At 39.1% G+C, this 19,078-nt stretch overlaps 1 protein-coding gene across 3 annotated transcripts in view; it reads right to left on the bottom strand.

Annotated features, from left to right (window-relative positions):
• ARHGEF7 (Rho guanine nucleotide exchange factor 7) overlaps nt 1-19,078 on the bottom strand; it is an 86,161-nt gene that overhangs the window by 4,110 nt on the left and 62,973 nt on the right. For 2 of the 3 annotated variants that reach the window (XM_035114324.2, XM_035114325.2), the window contains 2 exons: nt 15,843-16,019; nt 584-683 (listed from right to left, as the gene is read on the bottom strand). In XM_035114324.2, the coding sequence (XP_034970215.2) occupies nt 584-683; nt 15,843-16,019 (277 nt within the window). The remainder of the gene's footprint in view (nt 1-583; nt 684-15,842; nt 16,020-19,078) is intronic. The other variant, XM_035114322.2, reaches the window with a different exon arrangement.

Genomic DNA, 19,078 nt, shown 5'->3' with positions numbered 1-19,078 from the left:
TTTCTGGCATATTCTTAATTTAGCCTTTCTTGGAATACAGGTTATACAACTAGGCAGCATAAAATCTCTTTGCTCGGTTAGGGAGCAATCTGCTATAGCAGATGCTGTTCACCTGCAAATCCTCTTTGTTTTAATGGGCTTTGGGATGAAGCAACTCTTAATTGTACATTTTAAAAACATAAACAGTAATGTTTACCAGTACAAAAAAAGCACCTAGTAGTGATTCTGTATATTAATAAGAGCAGAAATCCCGGAGCACTCAAGAATGCCACCTTACCCACAAAACTGATCATTTCCCAGCTGGTACAAGGATGAAGGGAGAAAGATGCAAAGAGAAAAGTTAGAGAACCAAAGATTGTTGATATTAGTCTAAATGGGCTAGAGAGGAACAACAGTGCACATTTATATGCAAGACAGCAATGAACTCCAGTAGGATATTCATCTGCTTAAATATAAAGCCAGAGAGTATATTAGGAACAAGTTTCTACGCAGCTCAAGTTATCACACAAAAACTTCCTATGCTCAAGAACACAGACTGCTTAAAGGCCATCATTTTGCTAAAAAAATAAAAATAAAATCTTACTTTTCTTCTATCACAGTCTGACCATTACTTTTTGTTTCTTCTACAATAATTTTCTCCTCCTCTGGAAGCAGTACTTGGGGAGCAGGTTCTTTACGGGAGCCTAATGCAAAATAATAGAATTAAAAGATAAACATTCAGGCACTATTAAAAGCATTTGAAAGAATACGTTTGCAAAAACTGCAGGATTGTTATTACATAGCAGCTATTTGAAATATTGGACATGGGGACATATCATGTCTAGTTCTCTTTTTTTGGAGGGGGGGGGCGTATGCCAATTACTTCCATAGGTGTATTCACAATAGTTAATGTGAGACTGACCAACAAATTGCCACTTATGTTTTTCCAGCTATGAGCAGATTAGATTAGCACTGCCTAGTTAAATCTAAGAAAACTCTATCTAGAGAGCCTAGTAACATAATCAGGCAATAATGATCTTTCGCCAGTAACTTAATCAGGCGATAATGAATTTTCACTAATATAATTGAAATTTCTTTCTTTACTGCAAAAGCACGCCATATGAAAATATCTTGGTTGGTTGTGATCGCCTGACTATATAATACACCTAATAAAAGAGGCATTTCTGATAAAATATTTAGGAATTGCAACTGCTTCAATGGAGTAGCCTGGCTCTAAAATTGGTTGGTCATTAGAAGAAAAATTGTAATGATGCTCCACTCTATTGCTAAGCATAGTTCAAAGTATTAGCCTTCACTCTCAAAATCTATTTGATGTGGGTCACATAATATATAGAGACTGCTTCTTCTCTTATTTGTCACTATAAAATTTAGGATCAAGGGGAAAAACACATTCTTGATAATATTCTCAGAACTAAACACAAATAAGGAGTAGATACAAAGGAAGGACCATACAAGAGGCGTAGAGGAAAATATTTCTGCCACAACAGCTAAAGAAACACACCACCACAAAGCCTATATAGAGAATTGTTTTATCACTTATCTGTACCAAATGTGTAGTATAAGCCTCCTTACCACCTGACACGATGATACCAGTTTACCAGGTGGCAAGTTCCCATTTGGCAAATGGTCACTAGTTAAACCGAAAACCTATGGTACAGAAATCTTAATAAGCCACTTACACACAGGAGTTGTTCTGAAAATAGGATCAAAACCAGATCTTTTATGCTGCAAACGTAGGAAAAAGAAGATACAAAACAAGTGTTTTCCGTCTAACTTGCTCGAACTCAAGAACTTTAAGAAGTAAAATCACAGGACAAGGCAAGGTAACATAAAAATAGATGTTCTTTTACATGCCTAAATAAACAAGGAGTACTTCGTCATTACCCAGAACAATTAGGCGGAAGAAATATAACTGCAACTAATTTTAAAAGAATAAACACCATTAAAAAAACCACCATATCGTAGAGGCAACACTGAATGAATTGTGCTATTCTTTGCACACAATGATGGCACATCATTAACTTTTAAAATACAGTGTAAATCAAGTAATTTCTTGTTACTGTACTGAAATAAAGGGTGCTATTGCAATAACAACACTGAAATTGATGGCATGGAAACACTGTTATCCCTTTGTGTGTGGTAAGCAACAGCTATTTATTTCTAAACATTTTTATCAGTAGCTCCCTGACATAAATTAAAAACCTAAATCCAAATTATCAGTTCAGTCCCTAGGAAAATAGGTAACTATCATTTTAGAATGTATGAGATCTGGGGGACAACTTATTTCAACAAATAGTGTTTTGATTTCATGGATGTTACAATATATGGAGGAGGAAAGGGAATTGAAAGGATTGTAAGCCTTATGGATGGCATCAAAAACGGTTAAGTTACTAGCGGTAAATGTTTTTTGATACATGGTAAGACAACTATTATGGAATGTCATGAACAGATTCTAGCAAACACGACTACACAATAGATCCGCTTCTCAACTCTAATTTATTTATGTACTAAATAACAATCTAAACACAACCTTCAGCTTGACCTGTCACTTATTTCCCACTTATTTCCAAATAATAATGCACACTTAGAAGTACAGTCCTTGTGTCTCAAAACAACTTTGTTAAATGTTTAGGATATTAAAACCATCCAAAACTTGTATCTTCTTAAAAAACATGCAGTCGCATGGCAAGAAAAAGCATGGTTTGTAGTGACGGAATGGGCTGAAATGAAGGCACATCAAAGCTCTGTATATGAGAAGGGGGAAACAAAGACACTTCCACACTTTTGATCTACAAAAAAAACAAAAACCACCAATCATTTCGAAACATTTTAATTACATAAACCTGAAAGGTTTATCTAGAGATCCCACAGACAATTCATTTAGCAAAGGCTTGGGATGGAAATCTACTGATTGACCTACAGCTCATTTCACAAAATGACCACAACTTTTCAATATTGAAATTAATTTATGCCCATTGAAGTGAATGTTCCTAACAAGCCAGGAAGTAGTGAGCAAGTGGTAAGTGTAAGTGAGCCCATGTTGTGTTGATTTTCTTCTGTTAAAACAAATGCTTTGATTAACCCAACAGAACTTCAGCTCTTCTATTTCCCAGAAGCCAATATAACAAAGCCATCTATGCTGCAAATTTGCATCACACAGTATACAGAAATGTGTAAACAACCAGCAGGAACACATACATGTTTAGAATTACATTAAAACAGAAGCAAACTAAAGCATGGTAAACTTTTGCAACAAACAGGTAGACTGTTACTAATGGAAGAAGAGTTTTGAAAAACAATATCCAGCAACATCAAGACCAAGCCGCCCATGTTATAAAATTCTGCACTTTTTTTAAAAAAAAATCACAAATACAAATAGCAGCTGCTGGGGAAGGGATATTGGAGGGGACATTTAACCCTTTCCTCCCTTGCAGTGGTCCTCATGGAACTTGCTCATTTGAAGCTATTTGCATTGGGAGGATATATTCATTTGTGTTAATGGGGCATTTCTTCCCAAAGCAAACAGGAGCTTTAAAAGGGAGTGATTTTCACTGACAAAATCCTATCATTCCCCACTGAAGTTGAAAAGTGCCCCCAGATTCATTGAAAAAAAATCTGGTAACCTTATGATAGTGCTGTTTTAAAGGTTTCCCCAATGTTGATTTTCAAGTGTGCATTCTACAATAATCTTAAAACAATATCCAATGAGTATTTTCCAAATAAGGAAGTTGAGAGACTTTCCTGTTTTGCCTCCCGCTCCCCAATATTTCCACATCATGGCTTCTGGCTTCCTGCATTGCAAAATGCATGTGATTTATTCCTGCAGGCTCTTCATCATTTATAAAGTAAGTGAATGTTCTTGTTTAACTTAAATAAATGATTTTTCCAGGTTGCAATTCTAGAGGTAATCCTGTATGACCTGCATGCATGTACCTGGGACCAAAATAACTTACTTTTTATAGCTGGGTAATCCAAATTCTGCACCATGACAAGTATAAAATTGGAACATATATAAATTAAGCAACATTTGCACACACACACACACACACACACACACACACACACACACACACACAATGTGTTGCATAATGTTATGATTTTTACATTCTTGCATAATTTGAGTTTGCTTGCAATTAAAAACAGCAAGATCAACGAAGCCCACCCCTTGATTTCAGTGGGACTCAAGCTCAATTTGCAAGCTCGTTGTCTTTAAGTAAGATACTATAAATCTTTTGGTTTGATTTACAAATACCTATAGATGTGCTTTGTAAAATGACATGTTCAATGGTCTTTACAATTGTGGTAAAAATAAAAATAATATCGTATCAAGGTTGAAAACTACTGCAGTTTGCACTAACAATCTCATTACTTAGGAAATACAGAACACAGGACACATACACATGGCAATAATTATTTTATTCACATCTCAACTGGCACTCCAATAACAAATTCAAATGGGTTTGCTTTGCTGATATACGTTAGATAAATAATGCATAAAATCAAGAAAATAGCTGGTGAAAAGAGTGAGAAAAGAATAAGGGATTGACCATGATTAAAGATAAAACTTTCTGATTTGTAGATTTAAAACGAAACTATGGAACACTGAAAGGTATAATCCATCTGAAGAAGTTCATCTGAAGATATGTCAAAATGAATAATCATAAAAGATGCCTGCACATCAATAGGAAGTCCCAGTCAAACCATTAAAACAGCACACTTCATGACATGATAACTTGGGTGAATTTACTGGGAGACAGATATGGGAAAGGGCTGAAATCAGAGCTCAACAACCTCCACACCCTGCAGGAGGCTTTTTAGCAGCACAAATACACCAAAGTAGCATCTGGACTGGTGTCAAGAACATGTTTACATCCTCAGGGATGTAGCCAACACTGCTGTCCCACTCGCCAGGATTCTGCATGTGCAATGGAACTTCCTCCTCTGCTCCCCTGCAAAATAGGCTGCACAGTGCTGGGAGATTTTGGAGATGCATGGGGAGGGGACATTAGAAGTGCAATGTTGAATACATCCTTCAATCTAGGATCTACTTCCAGGCATTCTGGCTTGTCTTTAAATATGACAATCTTTGAGGGGAGATCACAGCACTGCTGCAAGAGGTAAGCGACAAGAGACCCTAGTAATGGCAATGCTTCCACTTACAAAGCACCTTGTAAATCCATATGCATTACTCAGCTAAATGGACCAATTGTCTGGCTTGGTGTAAGGTGTGTTTCTGTCAATTCCAGTACTATTGATAATGAAGCAAAGAACAGATAGGAAAGACAAGAACACTCCCCAGGCCTCAAGGAGATAAGTACATGGATCCTTACATGAAGAAGGTATTGTACACTTTCCCCAGTCATAATCATAATAATCATAATAATCATAATCATAGTCATAATCTCCAACAGGCCTTTGAGAAAGTTCATATATTGACTGAATTTTGTATGTTCTCTGGCTAATATGCATACTCAACAGACCTTGGGGAATGTGCATATCTCAGCTGAATCTTGTACATTGACCAACCAACATGCATATTCTCTGGTCAGTATGCATATCATTCCCCACCCCACTGTATGTTTCTTGTTCACAAGTGCAGCCAGCTGCTTCTAGTCCTGTCAGTACTTATATGGCCCACATCTTACTGATCAGGCAAGTAGCAGAAAGAAAGGGGGCAAGAAAATATCAACTTTTTCTGTTGTCCAGCCCCCTTTTCACCCCTCAGCTGTTCACCAGTCAGCTGAGCAACACAAGGGGGATTGCAAGGAGAGGGAATGTTTAAACCCGCCATGATTATGATGGAACTTGCCCTCTGTATGTCTATTAAACTTAGGAAAAAGCTTATAAGCAGCATGAGGTCAATCATCATGGGAAAAGAGCCGGGAGAGAAAAGTGTGTAAAGTACCTCTGATACAGGTCAGGAAAACAGCAGTCAGGCATAGTCCAAAACCTGCCTGAGGAATGTACAAAATTCAATCAAAATATGCACATTTCCCAAGGCCTATTGGAGGTTACATATATTGACTGAGAAATGTGTACAATCTCCTCTTCATGAAAGAATTATGTTCACATTCTTCATGATGCCTGATGAATGTGCACAATGGTCAGTTGTTATGCACAATAACTGCTTAACTCACATTCCACTTAACCATTCCACTTAACACATATATGGAGTTAGAATTTTTTACCCCAATGTGCATCAATTTACACTTGCCTACATTGGATTGCATATGCCATTTCAATGCCCATTCATTCAGTTTGGAGAAATCCTTTTGGAGCAGCCTGCAATCACTTTTTGTACTTACCACCCTGAACAATTTGTTGTCATCAGCAAACTTTGCCATCTCACTGCTCACCCCTAACTCCAGGTCATCTACGAACAAGTTAAAAAGCCCAGGTCCCAACACCAACCATTGGGAGGTCCCACTTTTTACACCCCTCCATTGTGAGAATCAATTTATCCCTACTCTCCATTTCCTGTTATTTAATCAGTTATGGATTCCCAAGAGGATCTGTCTGTTTATCCTGTGACTGCTAAACCTTACAGGAGTCTTTAGGAATTTTATTAACAACATTTTGATAGTCCAACTACACAATGTGTACTGGATCACCCCATCCATATGCTTACTGCCACTCAAATAATTGAAAATTGGTTAGACAGAACTTACCCTTGTGGAAGCCATGTTGGTTCTTCTTCAGCAAGATTTGTTCTTCTACATGCGTGGCAATTATATCGTTAAGAATGCTTTCTACCATCAGAACAAATGCTGAGCTAACTGGCCTATAATTTCCCAGATTCCCATTGGATCTAAAAACTGATGTTACATTGGCACTTTCCAGTTAGGGACAAGTTACAAATTTTAATTTAAAGATTTTACTTTTGAGTTCCTCAAGAACTTTGGGCGGATTCCATCTGGACCAACTGATTTGTTCATTTTTAATTTGTCATTAGGCATAGAACTTAATGTCCTGGCACAACTAATTGCCTCAGTCTCCCTTTCTGAGAAATTTAGTTTAGGAACAGAGATCTTGCCTTCATCTTCCACAATGAAGACAGATTCAAATAATTCGGTTAGCTTCTCTATTTGCTTCTCATCATTTAGCACATATATGATCGTGCTAGCCCCCTTCCTGCTTCTAATATATCTAAGGATTATTATTATTATTATTATTATTATTATTATTATTAGAGGTGGTCTTAATGTTTTTAGTGATGTGCTCTTCAAATTATTGTTTTGCATTCCCTATCGTCTGCTTGCATTTCTTTTGCTAAGATGTATGTTGTTGTTTTTCATTTGGAAATTCCATTTTCTGAAGGAAGTTTCCCTTGCCTCTGACAGCTACAACTTTTTGCACACATTAAGATATTTTACAAAATATTTGAAACTCACCTACACTGCCAAGGTGTTACAATACTGGTGGCCATTTGGTTAAACGTGAATAGTTGGGAATCAGAAACATTATGAGTATGGGCAAAAACCAAGAGCCGATGAGAGGCTAACTGGGAGGGTCTTGTGTGGAAAGAGTTCATTCCTGTATATGGAACTCGGGAATCTGCAGTGATGGTAGTGAATGGGAATGTATACACATGAGATTCTGGGAAGGTCAATAAATTGCCCTTTTGAATGGCTTCCCCCATTGGAATATGTGGCATTTGACAAGCTTATTAAAGTTAAGGTGGCTCTCTAATCTCTTGACAATTATAAGATTAATACCCAAGGTCATCTAATACAACAATAACATTATTTTTCAAGGCTTGATGAAAGTATTGAATGAATCCTTGCTCCACAAGGACAAATGGCCTGGGATTGTATGGAGAGCACCCTCCTGTTGGTCTACACTGGTTGGAAGAGAACTGTAACTGGAGCTGGCTGTTCCTTCCAATAGTGTTCATGAACTTGTTCTCAAATTGTTTAGTGGTCAAATATTCTTGTTGTAAGGCTTGTAAGGGACACCTGTAATCCAATAATGGGAAGGGAGGAGCAAGCAATCTAAGTGAGCATGTTAGGTTAGGTTAGGGGGAAAATAAAAGCCGTACATTAACCCCCCTAGAGCTGCACTACAGTGTTATGGCATAATACTCCAAACACAAAAACACACACCTTCTGAAGAAGGAGGAAGGAGGAAGGAGGAAGGAGGAAGGAGGAAGGAGGAAGGAGGAAGGAGGAAGGAGGAAGGAGGAAGGAGGAGGAGGAGGAGGAGGAGAAGAAGAAGAAGAAGAAGAAGAAGAAGAAGAAGAAGAAGAAGAAGAAGAAGAAGAAGAAGAAGAAGAAGAAGAAGAAGAAGAAGAAGAAGAAGAAGAAGAAGAAGAAGAAGAAGAAGAAGAAGAAGAAGAAGAATGTGTATGAATAATGGGTGGAAATTCCTGTTCCCAACACGCTGAGGAGTTTTCACCTAGTCAATGCTGAAACTTGTGACATTTTAACAGCCTGCTTTTCATGTTTCCCTTTCCCAGCCCTATGTCTTAGGGTGAAGGTGGGTAGCGGGATTGGCGGGTAACTTGTGGGGTCAGGGCATTTGGCTCTCTCTCTATTCTCATGGAGGCCAGTGCTAGTATATCTGACCACCAATGTGCAAATCAAATTAAAAACCTCTGGGTGAACACCCACACCCACTATGCTGGACAGGAGGGGGTATAGGTCTTATCCATCCTCGGCCCAAAAGTTCATGCTTTTTTCTGCCAAGTGAGCAGCAGTCCTAGGTTGGTGGTGCCCCCATTCCTGCTGGTTACTAGTACCCCAGGGGCTAACCACCTATTTATGGGTAGCCAATGCAGCATCCTGTTCCTAGACTGGTGGTTGCTGAAACATTATCAGCATCTTTGCTCCTCACTTTTTTCTTCTTCTAAGTACCTTTTAAAGGTGAAGCTGTGTGTTGGGCTCCCTTCCTGATCAGACTCTAAAACTCGAGGGAAGGAGACAATAAAAAAAGGAGAGGCAGCAGTCTGTTTGGCCCCACAGCAATGCTAGTGCACCAACCATGTTTACTTAGGACAGAGAAAGAACTTGGAAGTCTCCCCCTATCAGAAGGGCCAAGAAGGACTTGAATAGCACCACCTTCAGAGCAAGTGGGACGAGCTCCGGAAATCCCTCCACCATTCAAGGCGAACTATATTTAACCACGCTGAAACATATTCCAAGATTTCCCTCCTGTCGTAAATTATTATATAAACTCACCCAGAGTAAAAATTTAATTTTCAGTTTAGTTTGACAATTCTGCTCAGTTTGTACTCATGGTTGAGATAGAAGACTGTTGTATCCTGATCTGAGTAAATGACACATAAACAATAAAACCTTTTAAAATACAGGGATGAGAGAACTGCTTATAAAACGAAACATTTTGGACTACACATAGGAGCTTAAACCAAATCAATAAACAAGGTAGAAAAGCTAACAATTATTCACTTATTCCAGTAAGTTATGTAACACATTATTTACAGTTGTAAAGAAACACACCTTGTGCAGGTTTCTATCTTGTCTTTTCATTAAAATGGTCTCAATAAATAAAGAGACCACAAGATGAGGAAAGGATAATATATTTTTATATAGCAGATCACCTGTATTCACTTTTTAAAAACAGAAGGACAAGAGGACATATATTTAAAAGGAAATTATTAATTATATACTTAAAACAGCCCCTGCTCAATTTTTTTCATGAAACTCAACAACCTGTAGATTCTTGCAGCACTAAGTAGTGGGGGGGAATCTAATCCTACCATTCATTCTGGATCATAGCCTGGCAGCTTAACTGGAAAACATCTGAAGTGTTTTAACTGTGTTTACTTAAGTTAATTGGATTTCCCTAGCACAATACAAAGCTGATGAAGCATTTGGGTATACATTTGGAACTAAAACAATATACACAACAGTACTGCTCATATTGAAAGTCTGCTTTTGAATACCTTTAGCCCAAACCCAGAAGTGTTGTATTTCAGAGTGAAAATTGACTGGCAAGTGTCACCTGGCAAAATTTTAATTAGTTAAGTCAACCATTAAAATTAATTTTCCTTCCCTGAAAGGAACACAGTTCAGGGAGCAGGAATTCCCCATCTCCCACTACAGACCCCTACCTGCCCAACCTAATAAATGCTATTGGCAGGTGAGGGACTCTTGGAAATAGTGTGGATCATGATGTGAGGTGCTGCAGAAAAAGGAGTGTGCTGCAGAAAATCACTGATGTTTACATTAACAAAAGAACAACTTAGGATTTGAGACCTTGTTTATGAAGTCAGTTGTTTATGCTTTGCAATATTCAAACTGATAAAGGGAAAATATTTAATTGTGCTTTATTTTAAGGCCATTAACATGGATTACTGTTACAATTAAGCTTCATATTCACTTCTAAATAAAATTTCTTTATCTGTGTTATCAACATTAGGTGTTCTGCATTTTATTCCTTTAGCTGTTGCTCCCACTTTACCACACATCTTATTATTCTTCAGTTTTACACTGTCAATATTTGCATATGGAAATGCACTGAAAATTTATGTAGCTAAACAAACATGTCAGAAATCATTTTACGTCACAGACAATGACCAATATTCTTTATTACCAAGAATGAATGATGAGCATAAAAAACCTCAATGTCTGAGTTCACACATAATGCTAAACCATGGTGAATGTCAACCAAGGTTTATAAACCAATAATAAACCAAGCCTCATGAGCATGACTTGTTCATGATTAACAAACCAAGGTTAAGATGGTCAACAAACCAAGGTTAAGATTCTATTGTTTGGACAATAGAAAAATGTGATTTAATAAACCATTGCTTAGCATTACATGCTAACCAAGTCAATAAAATATTTCAGGGAACTACTGTAATAAAAATCTGTTAAAACAGCCTTACAGCCTGATCCTATGCATGTTTACTCAGAAGAAAATTTTGCCATCCAATGAGACTTAATTCCTAAGTAAGTATATACAAGATTGCAGTCTTAGAGACACGGAACTCCAATGTTAAAAAATTACAGTATTAGCTCCGGTGTGTTGACAAAGGAAGTCAGAGGAAAGTGCACATTGTTTCCCATTTTTTGGAGTTTTAAGGAATGGCACAGGAATACTTACTTCAGAAAGAGACCTGCTCATAAATCCCTAACTGAAATGGATGCTCAGTAGGGAAAAAAGGAGTCGTGATTAGTTCAGATGAATTGCCAACATAGCAGTAACAATATAAATATTTACATAGCATGACCTTTTCCAGTATTTTACTTAGTTCACACAATGACAATGTTTAAGAACAACAACATCACACACATTTACTATTTGAAAATCCAGGTATCTCGGTGAAAATTCTGTGGCTCTCAAGAGCCAGTTGATGGATATATGCTCCATCCAAATCTAGTCACTTCTCATGGGTGCCAGAGCACCGTCACATCAGAAAGGTCCCTCACTCACCTGGGGTGCCACACTGGATCTACTGCTACTATTTATACTATTGATCAGCCCACACAACAGAGCTCCAAATGTGTAAAGATATACCCTGAACACATCTGAGACATTTCTCACTAGACTTAATTTTTTCTTTAAGTCATTTAAGCATGCTCCCTCCCAAATACCAGAGGAGTAACACTGCCATATTAAAATGTATTGAATCATGTGTACCCTGATCCAGCAAATAAGATCTGCATACACAGCTGATGTTGTGGGTGCACATCCCTTTCCCATCTAATCTAGCAAGACAAGTTTGATGCTGATGAACACCCGCAATCAGAGGTCACCCGCTGCACACAATGAAATGCAACTACAGTAGTACCAGAGCCATGTTCTATAAACAGCAAATAACTGGAAATTTAGAACTTTACAGGGTTGTTGTTATTTTTAGAAAGCTAAAACCCTACATAAAGCAAAATCTGTGTGAAATAATTCATCAGAGCACACAAGGTGTTATATATACACACACCCAGGCCCTAAATGAAACACTTTTAGTTTAGTGCTTGGCTTCCATTTTGCTTGACTACATCTAAAAGGAATATTTTGAAAAAGAAATTATAAAAAGCTGCCCTTTTCAGAGCACAATAATTTTAATATTAAAGGCATAGGCTAGTAAATGCAAAATTTATTTCAACTGTACATAACAGAAACCTTTTTTTAAAAAATCAAAAAAGAAAACACGCAGTTGTTATATGCCACCACAAACAAGAAAATGCAAACTGTACAATACAATGCACATTCAGATATACATCTATTATAATTGTCTTCAAAAGTCAGTAACTTACTAAAGATGGCTTCTCCCATTCACAAATGAAATGAACAATATATATATTTGTTCTTTTTTAAGACATCACTATATACACATTTTATTGTGTTTTGGCATGATTATGCAAAACACACAATTAATAATAGCTTACTGTCACCTTATAGCAAATACTTATTGAATGGCAGTATCGTTTAAGCTGTGTGAAAGGGACTGACAATGGCTCACACCTAACATTCTAATTCAAATTCTGTAGGCCTTCATTTTAATACTAACTGTACACACTTATCTTACAGATTGTATAACAGGTACCATTATTAATATCATTCAAGTTTCACAAAAATAAAACACTAAAACTTTGGGCTGAATACCACCATTTTAACACTGGATTGTTATTATTATAATTATATTTTAATGCTGGTTGCATTAACACTTCTGATCCGTTCACAAAAGCCAGCAGCCTGTCACAGTGAGAACACTGATAAGGACCTTTTAATGGCATGGTTAAACCAAAGAAAATTACCGTAACAAGACTCCATTGTTCTGATGGTTCGCAGCTCTTGCAATAATTAATGGTGGCAATTTTTTCAGCGCTTTGGATATTCAAAATTAGTTAAACATACTTCTGAGAAGGGGGGGGGTGGAGTTCCAAAGAAACCATGGTATACCATATCCATAATACATTATCTTGAGAGCAACAGAATCAATTAAAAAGCTTTCAGCCACTGTTAGAAACATCTATTGTCTAAAAGCCAGAACACGATTGCTTAAATTTATGCCTTCAGTGTCGTCTGTTTTGTTTTGCTTTGCTTTGTTTTAAACCTGAGCTTTGAGAATTCTCAGGGTCAAATTACTGGTAGGTTTTATGAAGCAGACATGTTTGAACGGTTTCCTGGTTTCCCTTTTTTGTTTTTATGAAAGTCAACAGAGGCCTGGCCGTTTTGACTCAAGCTGCCTCCTTCCAACCGCTTCTGCACTTGCAGTATATGTGCACGAGTACCCTATATATTTTTATCCAAGGAAGAAAAGCATTCCAGCAGGGGGCACATTTTGAAAAGAAAGATGTTCTGAATGTAGTGTGCTAAGAAAACCCACCCCTGCCATTTCCCTACTCAAAACTTGAGCCCAATCCTATAAACCACTGGAACAGCAGCATAAGCCTCCTGTTGCTACCACAGGGGCGCAGCAGGAGCTAGAAAGTGACTCAAAACCCAGTAAAACAGCAGCTAACAGCTCTGTAGATTGGTGCTCCTGGCTCATCCCTCTGGGTCACTGCTATGCTGCATACGGTTCCTCATGTTACTCTCTGCAGCCTTAGGGGATGTGCAAAGGTAGAGCACTACAATGAAATGCTGGTATTACCGTAAGTCAAGGCTGCAGCAGCAGGTGGCTTACTGGTTAAGTGGGCCCAGGCTGCAAGCAGTGTCTCGCCTTCCATGCCATTTGACCTGAGGCAAACCTCTCTCTCTCTTTCTCCAGCCAAAACTAGACCTTTGGGCTGGCAGTTGAATTAGGTGCAGCTGAAACGGGTTCATGCTATTTCATTGCTAACAATCCTCTCAAGTGCTTCAATTTTGGGACATTTATTCATAAATTGCTTAAAGTTAAGTGCAAGTAATTTTACATCTACTGGGTCAGTTTGTTTGTTCCTTAGGTCCTTTGTATCCTGTTCAGTCATTAAGCAGTAGAAACTAAAGATTACCTGCAGATGTTTGTTGTCATCTGAGGAGTCATAATCATTTATGATTAAGTTTCTAGAAAGCAGCAATGGAACAGTGCTTAGTTTAATTTATTCAAACAATGATGTTAGGAAAGTGGGTACAGTAGTTTCAACATCCTAGGGGGAAAGAAGTTGCCAGTTTCTAATAACAATTCTGATTCTTTGTTGTTTTATTTTAGATTACCTTTCCTAGTAATTTTATCTGCAAAACAGAGCTCCCCAAAAAGTATATTGGGCTCCTATAATACAAAAACTATCTCAAAGTACTATCAGTGCTATTTTTCTAGAACAGGCATCCCCAAACTTCGGCCCTCCAGATGATTTGGACTACAATCCCCATCATCCCTGACCACTGGTCCTGTTAGCTAGGGATCATGGGAGTTGTAGGCCAAAACATCTGGAGGGCTGCAGTTTGGGGGGTGCCTGTTCTAGAAAAACAGGTGCCAGAACTCACCATGAACACCTCTCTTAAAAAGGCAATGGCCCCCACCTGAGAGGTGCCGAGACTGATTTCTGGTGAATTCTGGCTGGAAAAAAAAGCCCTGGTTACTATTAATCCAAATGAAAAGTGTGCTTATGAAAGAAATAAAAAAAACTTACACAGTCAGACCTCGGAAGTCGAATGGAATCCGTTCTGGAAGTCTGTTTGACCAAGGCACGGCTTCCGATTGGCTGCAGGAAGCTCCTGCAGCCAATCGGAAGCCGCATCGGACATTTGGGTTCCAAAGACCGCTCACACAGGAACACTCACTTCCGGGTTTGCTGCGTTCAGGAGCCAAAACGTTCGAGTCACAGGGCGTTCAACTTCCGAGGTACTACTGTAGTTACATGCAATTGCAGACATAAGCAAGATCTGGAGAGCTGAATGAGCTTCAAGAAGTCAACAGAAAGAGACATGGAACTTCCAAAAACTGGACATTTAAAAAAGGGGGGATCTTGGCAAGTGTTTCTATTGTAAAATAAAATTTAGGAATTACTTCCTAACACAGAAAGTAATGATTTACTGTTGCACATGTATTGGTTAACATTGCCTTATAACTTATCAGCCACAGGCCAGAGAGCTTTTTTAGACACAGGAGCTGACAAACCCTTCAGCGCACAGACATTCTTTTTGTCACACCAGGCAGCTGTGCTGAAAACTGCTTTTGAAATTCCCTTAAGTATCAAACATGGTCTGCTGTGAAAATAGGGGAAGGAAGGGTCTGCTGTTAAAGGAGCTAGCTGCAGAACTCTCTGACTTGCAGGCATATAGTGGCAGTGAACTTCACCTTGCCAACAGTTATCGGAACAGTATTTTACAATCATAAACCACCCCATGATTGCTCAACTTTTTAAGCATATATGTGGTTCTCCCAGCTTTTTAAGAACTGTAAGCAGAATAATAACACACTTGGCTTGCTCTTCAAAAACGAATACACAGAGTTAACTGCATATACAACACTCTGGGATTTTCCTTGTACATTTATGCAGTTGTTGTGTTTGGTTTCCCCTGCTTTATTGTTAATACACACCAACCTAAACACTGTAAGGCTAAAAGGATTTCCATCCAAATGGCACAAGTGTTGCTTCACAGAATACGAGCCATGTGCTGTAAAAATGGGGCTGGGAAGGGGGCTAAGGAAATAAGTGTTATGGCTGCACCAAAACTTAAAGACCAAACAAAAACTAGACCATTCATAGCTACATATCAATGCTCCCCATCTTCATATAAAAAAAGAGGTGCTATTAGTGTATCCCAACAAGGTGTGACTGAAGTATCAGAAATTGGTCATTCCCCCCCCCCCAGGTTGTTAAAATATCACATTAAAAGAGACAAGGAACTGCAAGAAAACATCTAAGAAAAGCAGGCTGTGATACAACAAGCATTTGTTAAGAAAAGCTCAGAAGTGCATTAGTTCTGGTGAGAGATATATGAGCAACAGCTCTTACGAGATGTAGACCCCATTCTGTAACTATGGGCTGTCCATATACTGTCATAGTCAGAGTCTTCAGAGAGGTCGGAAGGCTCCAAACGAGAAAGGCTACTGCGACGACCCAAGGAGTCTAGACTTGATTGGTCATCATCAGCCAAGACGTGATTATGCATCAGGTCAGTGCCTTGCCATGCTAAGGATGTATGGGGTGAAATGAAATGGTGGATGTAGACAGGCAAAGGTGGGATGAGGAGGAGAACATACAGGATAAGCCACAACCAAAACACATGAAAACAAAAGCAAAAGGTGACGGGAAGAAAAGGAAAAGAGAAAATATTGTTAAAAAGGCACCAAATCTTGCTGTCCTTATTTTGGCTGGGTTTTATGTACAAATTATACTTAGTACGAACATTTTTTTTTTTTTTAAAAGACATTTGTCACAATAAGAATCTGAATTTGTTTTGGTTGGCTTGGATACAGACTTGAGACTTTCCTAGAGGACACCCATTTAAATCCATGGGACTTAAGAGTAAGTTCCAGTGATTTCAATGGACCTACTCCAAGCATGACTGGCAGCACAATCCTATGTGTCTTCCCAGAAGTAAGCTTACAGGACTTACTCCTAGGTAAATGTGTACAAGATTGCATCAAAGTCTGGGTCCAACCCACAGTCACATGCTTATTCATCTTAATGCTATTAGGACCAATTACTCTGGCTAAAATTGGGTATTTAAAAATGAAAATAAGTGGAAGCACAGACTAATGTATCAAAAGAGCAGTCTCTCTCTCTCTCTCTTTTTAATGAAAAGATTTCTTACGGCTCTGCTGTTTTGCATTTCCAGAAGAAATGTCTTCTGAAAAGTGCTATTAAGGCAATCTAAATGTAAACCAAATCAGACATTTTTATTTTAAAAAAATGTTTAAAGTATTCCAGATTTAAGTGGAGTTCAGCTGTCATTGATTCTAAATCTATGTGCCCACTTTATTATTCACTACCTCTAAATCACTTCCCCCTTATAAGTGGATTTCAGCAATATTGTTCTTCATGAGAGGGCCTTGGTTAGGCCTGGGTGATGTACTGATACATCACCCAGGACCAGTTTGAGGACCAGAGTGTGATGGCGTCTTCACCCGGTGGTTTATCACGGGTGAGGCTTGCCTGTGCCTGACTCTGCCGCCGCCAGCGCCTGGAAGAAGGAACAAGCTGCATTGACCCCAACCCTATAAGGCTGAGGGAGCTGAGGCCCCACTGCTCCCTCGCGGAACCAGGGCCGATGCAGCTTGTTCCTCCCTCCGCTTTTCAACGTCATGATATATCACTATATTGTGATGTTTGGGCTGGTGATACATCATGTTGTTGAAAAGCTGACATCGCCCAGCCCTTGTCTTCCCATGGAGAACTACTTTTGGGGGGCGGTGGTGGGGGGGGGGGGTTGAAATTAGTAAGCAGGAGCTGTCAGCGCTCTACCATCCCACACAAAGACTTTTCTGGGAGACTACGTGAGAAATGCCATTTCTCCACAGGAACTATTCCAAACTATGCCTGTGGAAGGAAAAACTTGGCCCCAGAAGATTTAGCTTGAAAAATAAAGGAGAGTCTTAAAGTTATTCAAAATTGGATTCTCAAGATGGAGAAACAGAAGGTTCACTAACTGTACAGACACCTAACATAGCAAGTATTGGATCTGTCTGATCCAGGGAAAGAAAACCCATGTAGGAGCTACGGCCCAATTCACATGTCCAATCTCTGTGTTTGGTACCCTCTGGAAATAATTATGTACAGCCACACCCAGCTGCTTGCACGAGCAACGTTTTGTACAGATGCAGCCATTTCAGCAGCACCAACACATCCTCACACCCCACCTTAGAGGAGGTTTGTAGCAGCTTAGTCAAAATAGCCACAGTCATATGGGTTGATGTGTTAGGCAAATGTAACGCCAGAGCTGGTGCTGTGGCGCTGCCCTTTCCATCATCAACCATGCCACAGACTGGACATGTGAAGAGGGACCCCCAAATCTGTCGCTCCCACAGATTCTCCATTTGCTTCAATGGAGGGAACAAAACTGTACACACAGAAGCACCATGTGCACATTGTGGAACACATGGATTTCCCTACTAGGGCAAGTGATCTGAGACCATTCATACAGACATTAAAAGCAAACTAACCCAGGGCTTAAAATGGGAGCTGGGCTGTTCTTCCTACTTGTTTTCAACAATACGTGAGGACCTTTTCACATGATCAGTGAATGGAGTCATGGCCTTATCGGTGGCATTTTAGGCTGTGGGCAATGTTTCTCTAAGTCGCTATTCAATGAATATTCAATATTTTCTCCACATCTGCAAAGGCTGGGTGGCCATTCGTCATGTATGATTTCGTTGAGATTCCTGCATTGCAAGCAGTTGGACTAGATGGCCCTTGGGGTCCCTTTCCAACGCTACAATTCTATGATTCTATATAATAAAGGAGGCAGATAGCCTTGCCACATGGAAGAGAGAAGCTGAATATTAGTGACACTAATACCGGTAGCTGGTGCTCTGGCATCAAGAACTGTGCAGTGGGGTGGGTGTGAGTGGGTGGCTGTTGTCTTTTTTGCTGGGAGAGGAAGATGAGGAAACAACTTTTAAAAACACAAATATGCTAGATAAGCACTCCTATGCGGGACATCCACAGCAAAAGGGTATGAAAACTGAATAAATGTTTTCAATATCTCTCTCTTAAAGGATTAAAGAATGATGCAGGCACTAACTAGAGGAGAATAATATTCAGTGGGAACGTTAGTGACGAGCATGATAATAATCCCTAAATGTAATAAAATAAATCTTGGGACCTGTGATGCCTACGCAACCAAATTCCATTTGGCAATTGTAATAGATATCCGCAGGAAAGGACTGCTTTTTTGCAGTCTCCCCTCAAAAGTAATATACCTCCTTCCAGAAGATGTGTGACCTATACTCAAAAGAAGAAGTAAATACGCATTTGCTGCACAACAGACTGATTGTGTGGAAAGGCCCTTAGAAAAATGCTTTTATTGCCCTGAAAGCAGCATAAAGCACACAGAGTTAAAGACATGGTTTAACTAGGAGAAGAGGGGCTGAGCCAGAAACCCTGATGGCCAGCCATTTTCCTTTTCATGCCCATCTCCCAAAAACCTTTCACAAAACATGGGCTGTGCTTTTCCACTGGAGAGAAAAGGCCACAGGTTTCCAGGGCAATGTGGTTCTCCTATCCCCTAGCCATACTTAATGTGCATT

The sequence above is a fragment of the Zootoca vivipara genome, chromosome 4, assembly GCF_963506605.1.
Source record: "Zootoca vivipara chromosome 4, rZooViv1.1, whole genome shotgun sequence".
NCBI classification, from domain to species: domain Eukaryota; kingdom Metazoa; phylum Chordata; class Lepidosauria; order Squamata; family Lacertidae; genus Zootoca; species Zootoca vivipara.
Note: the sequence above shows the minus strand (reverse complement) of the source record. Positions and strands in the feature narration are given on the sequence as shown.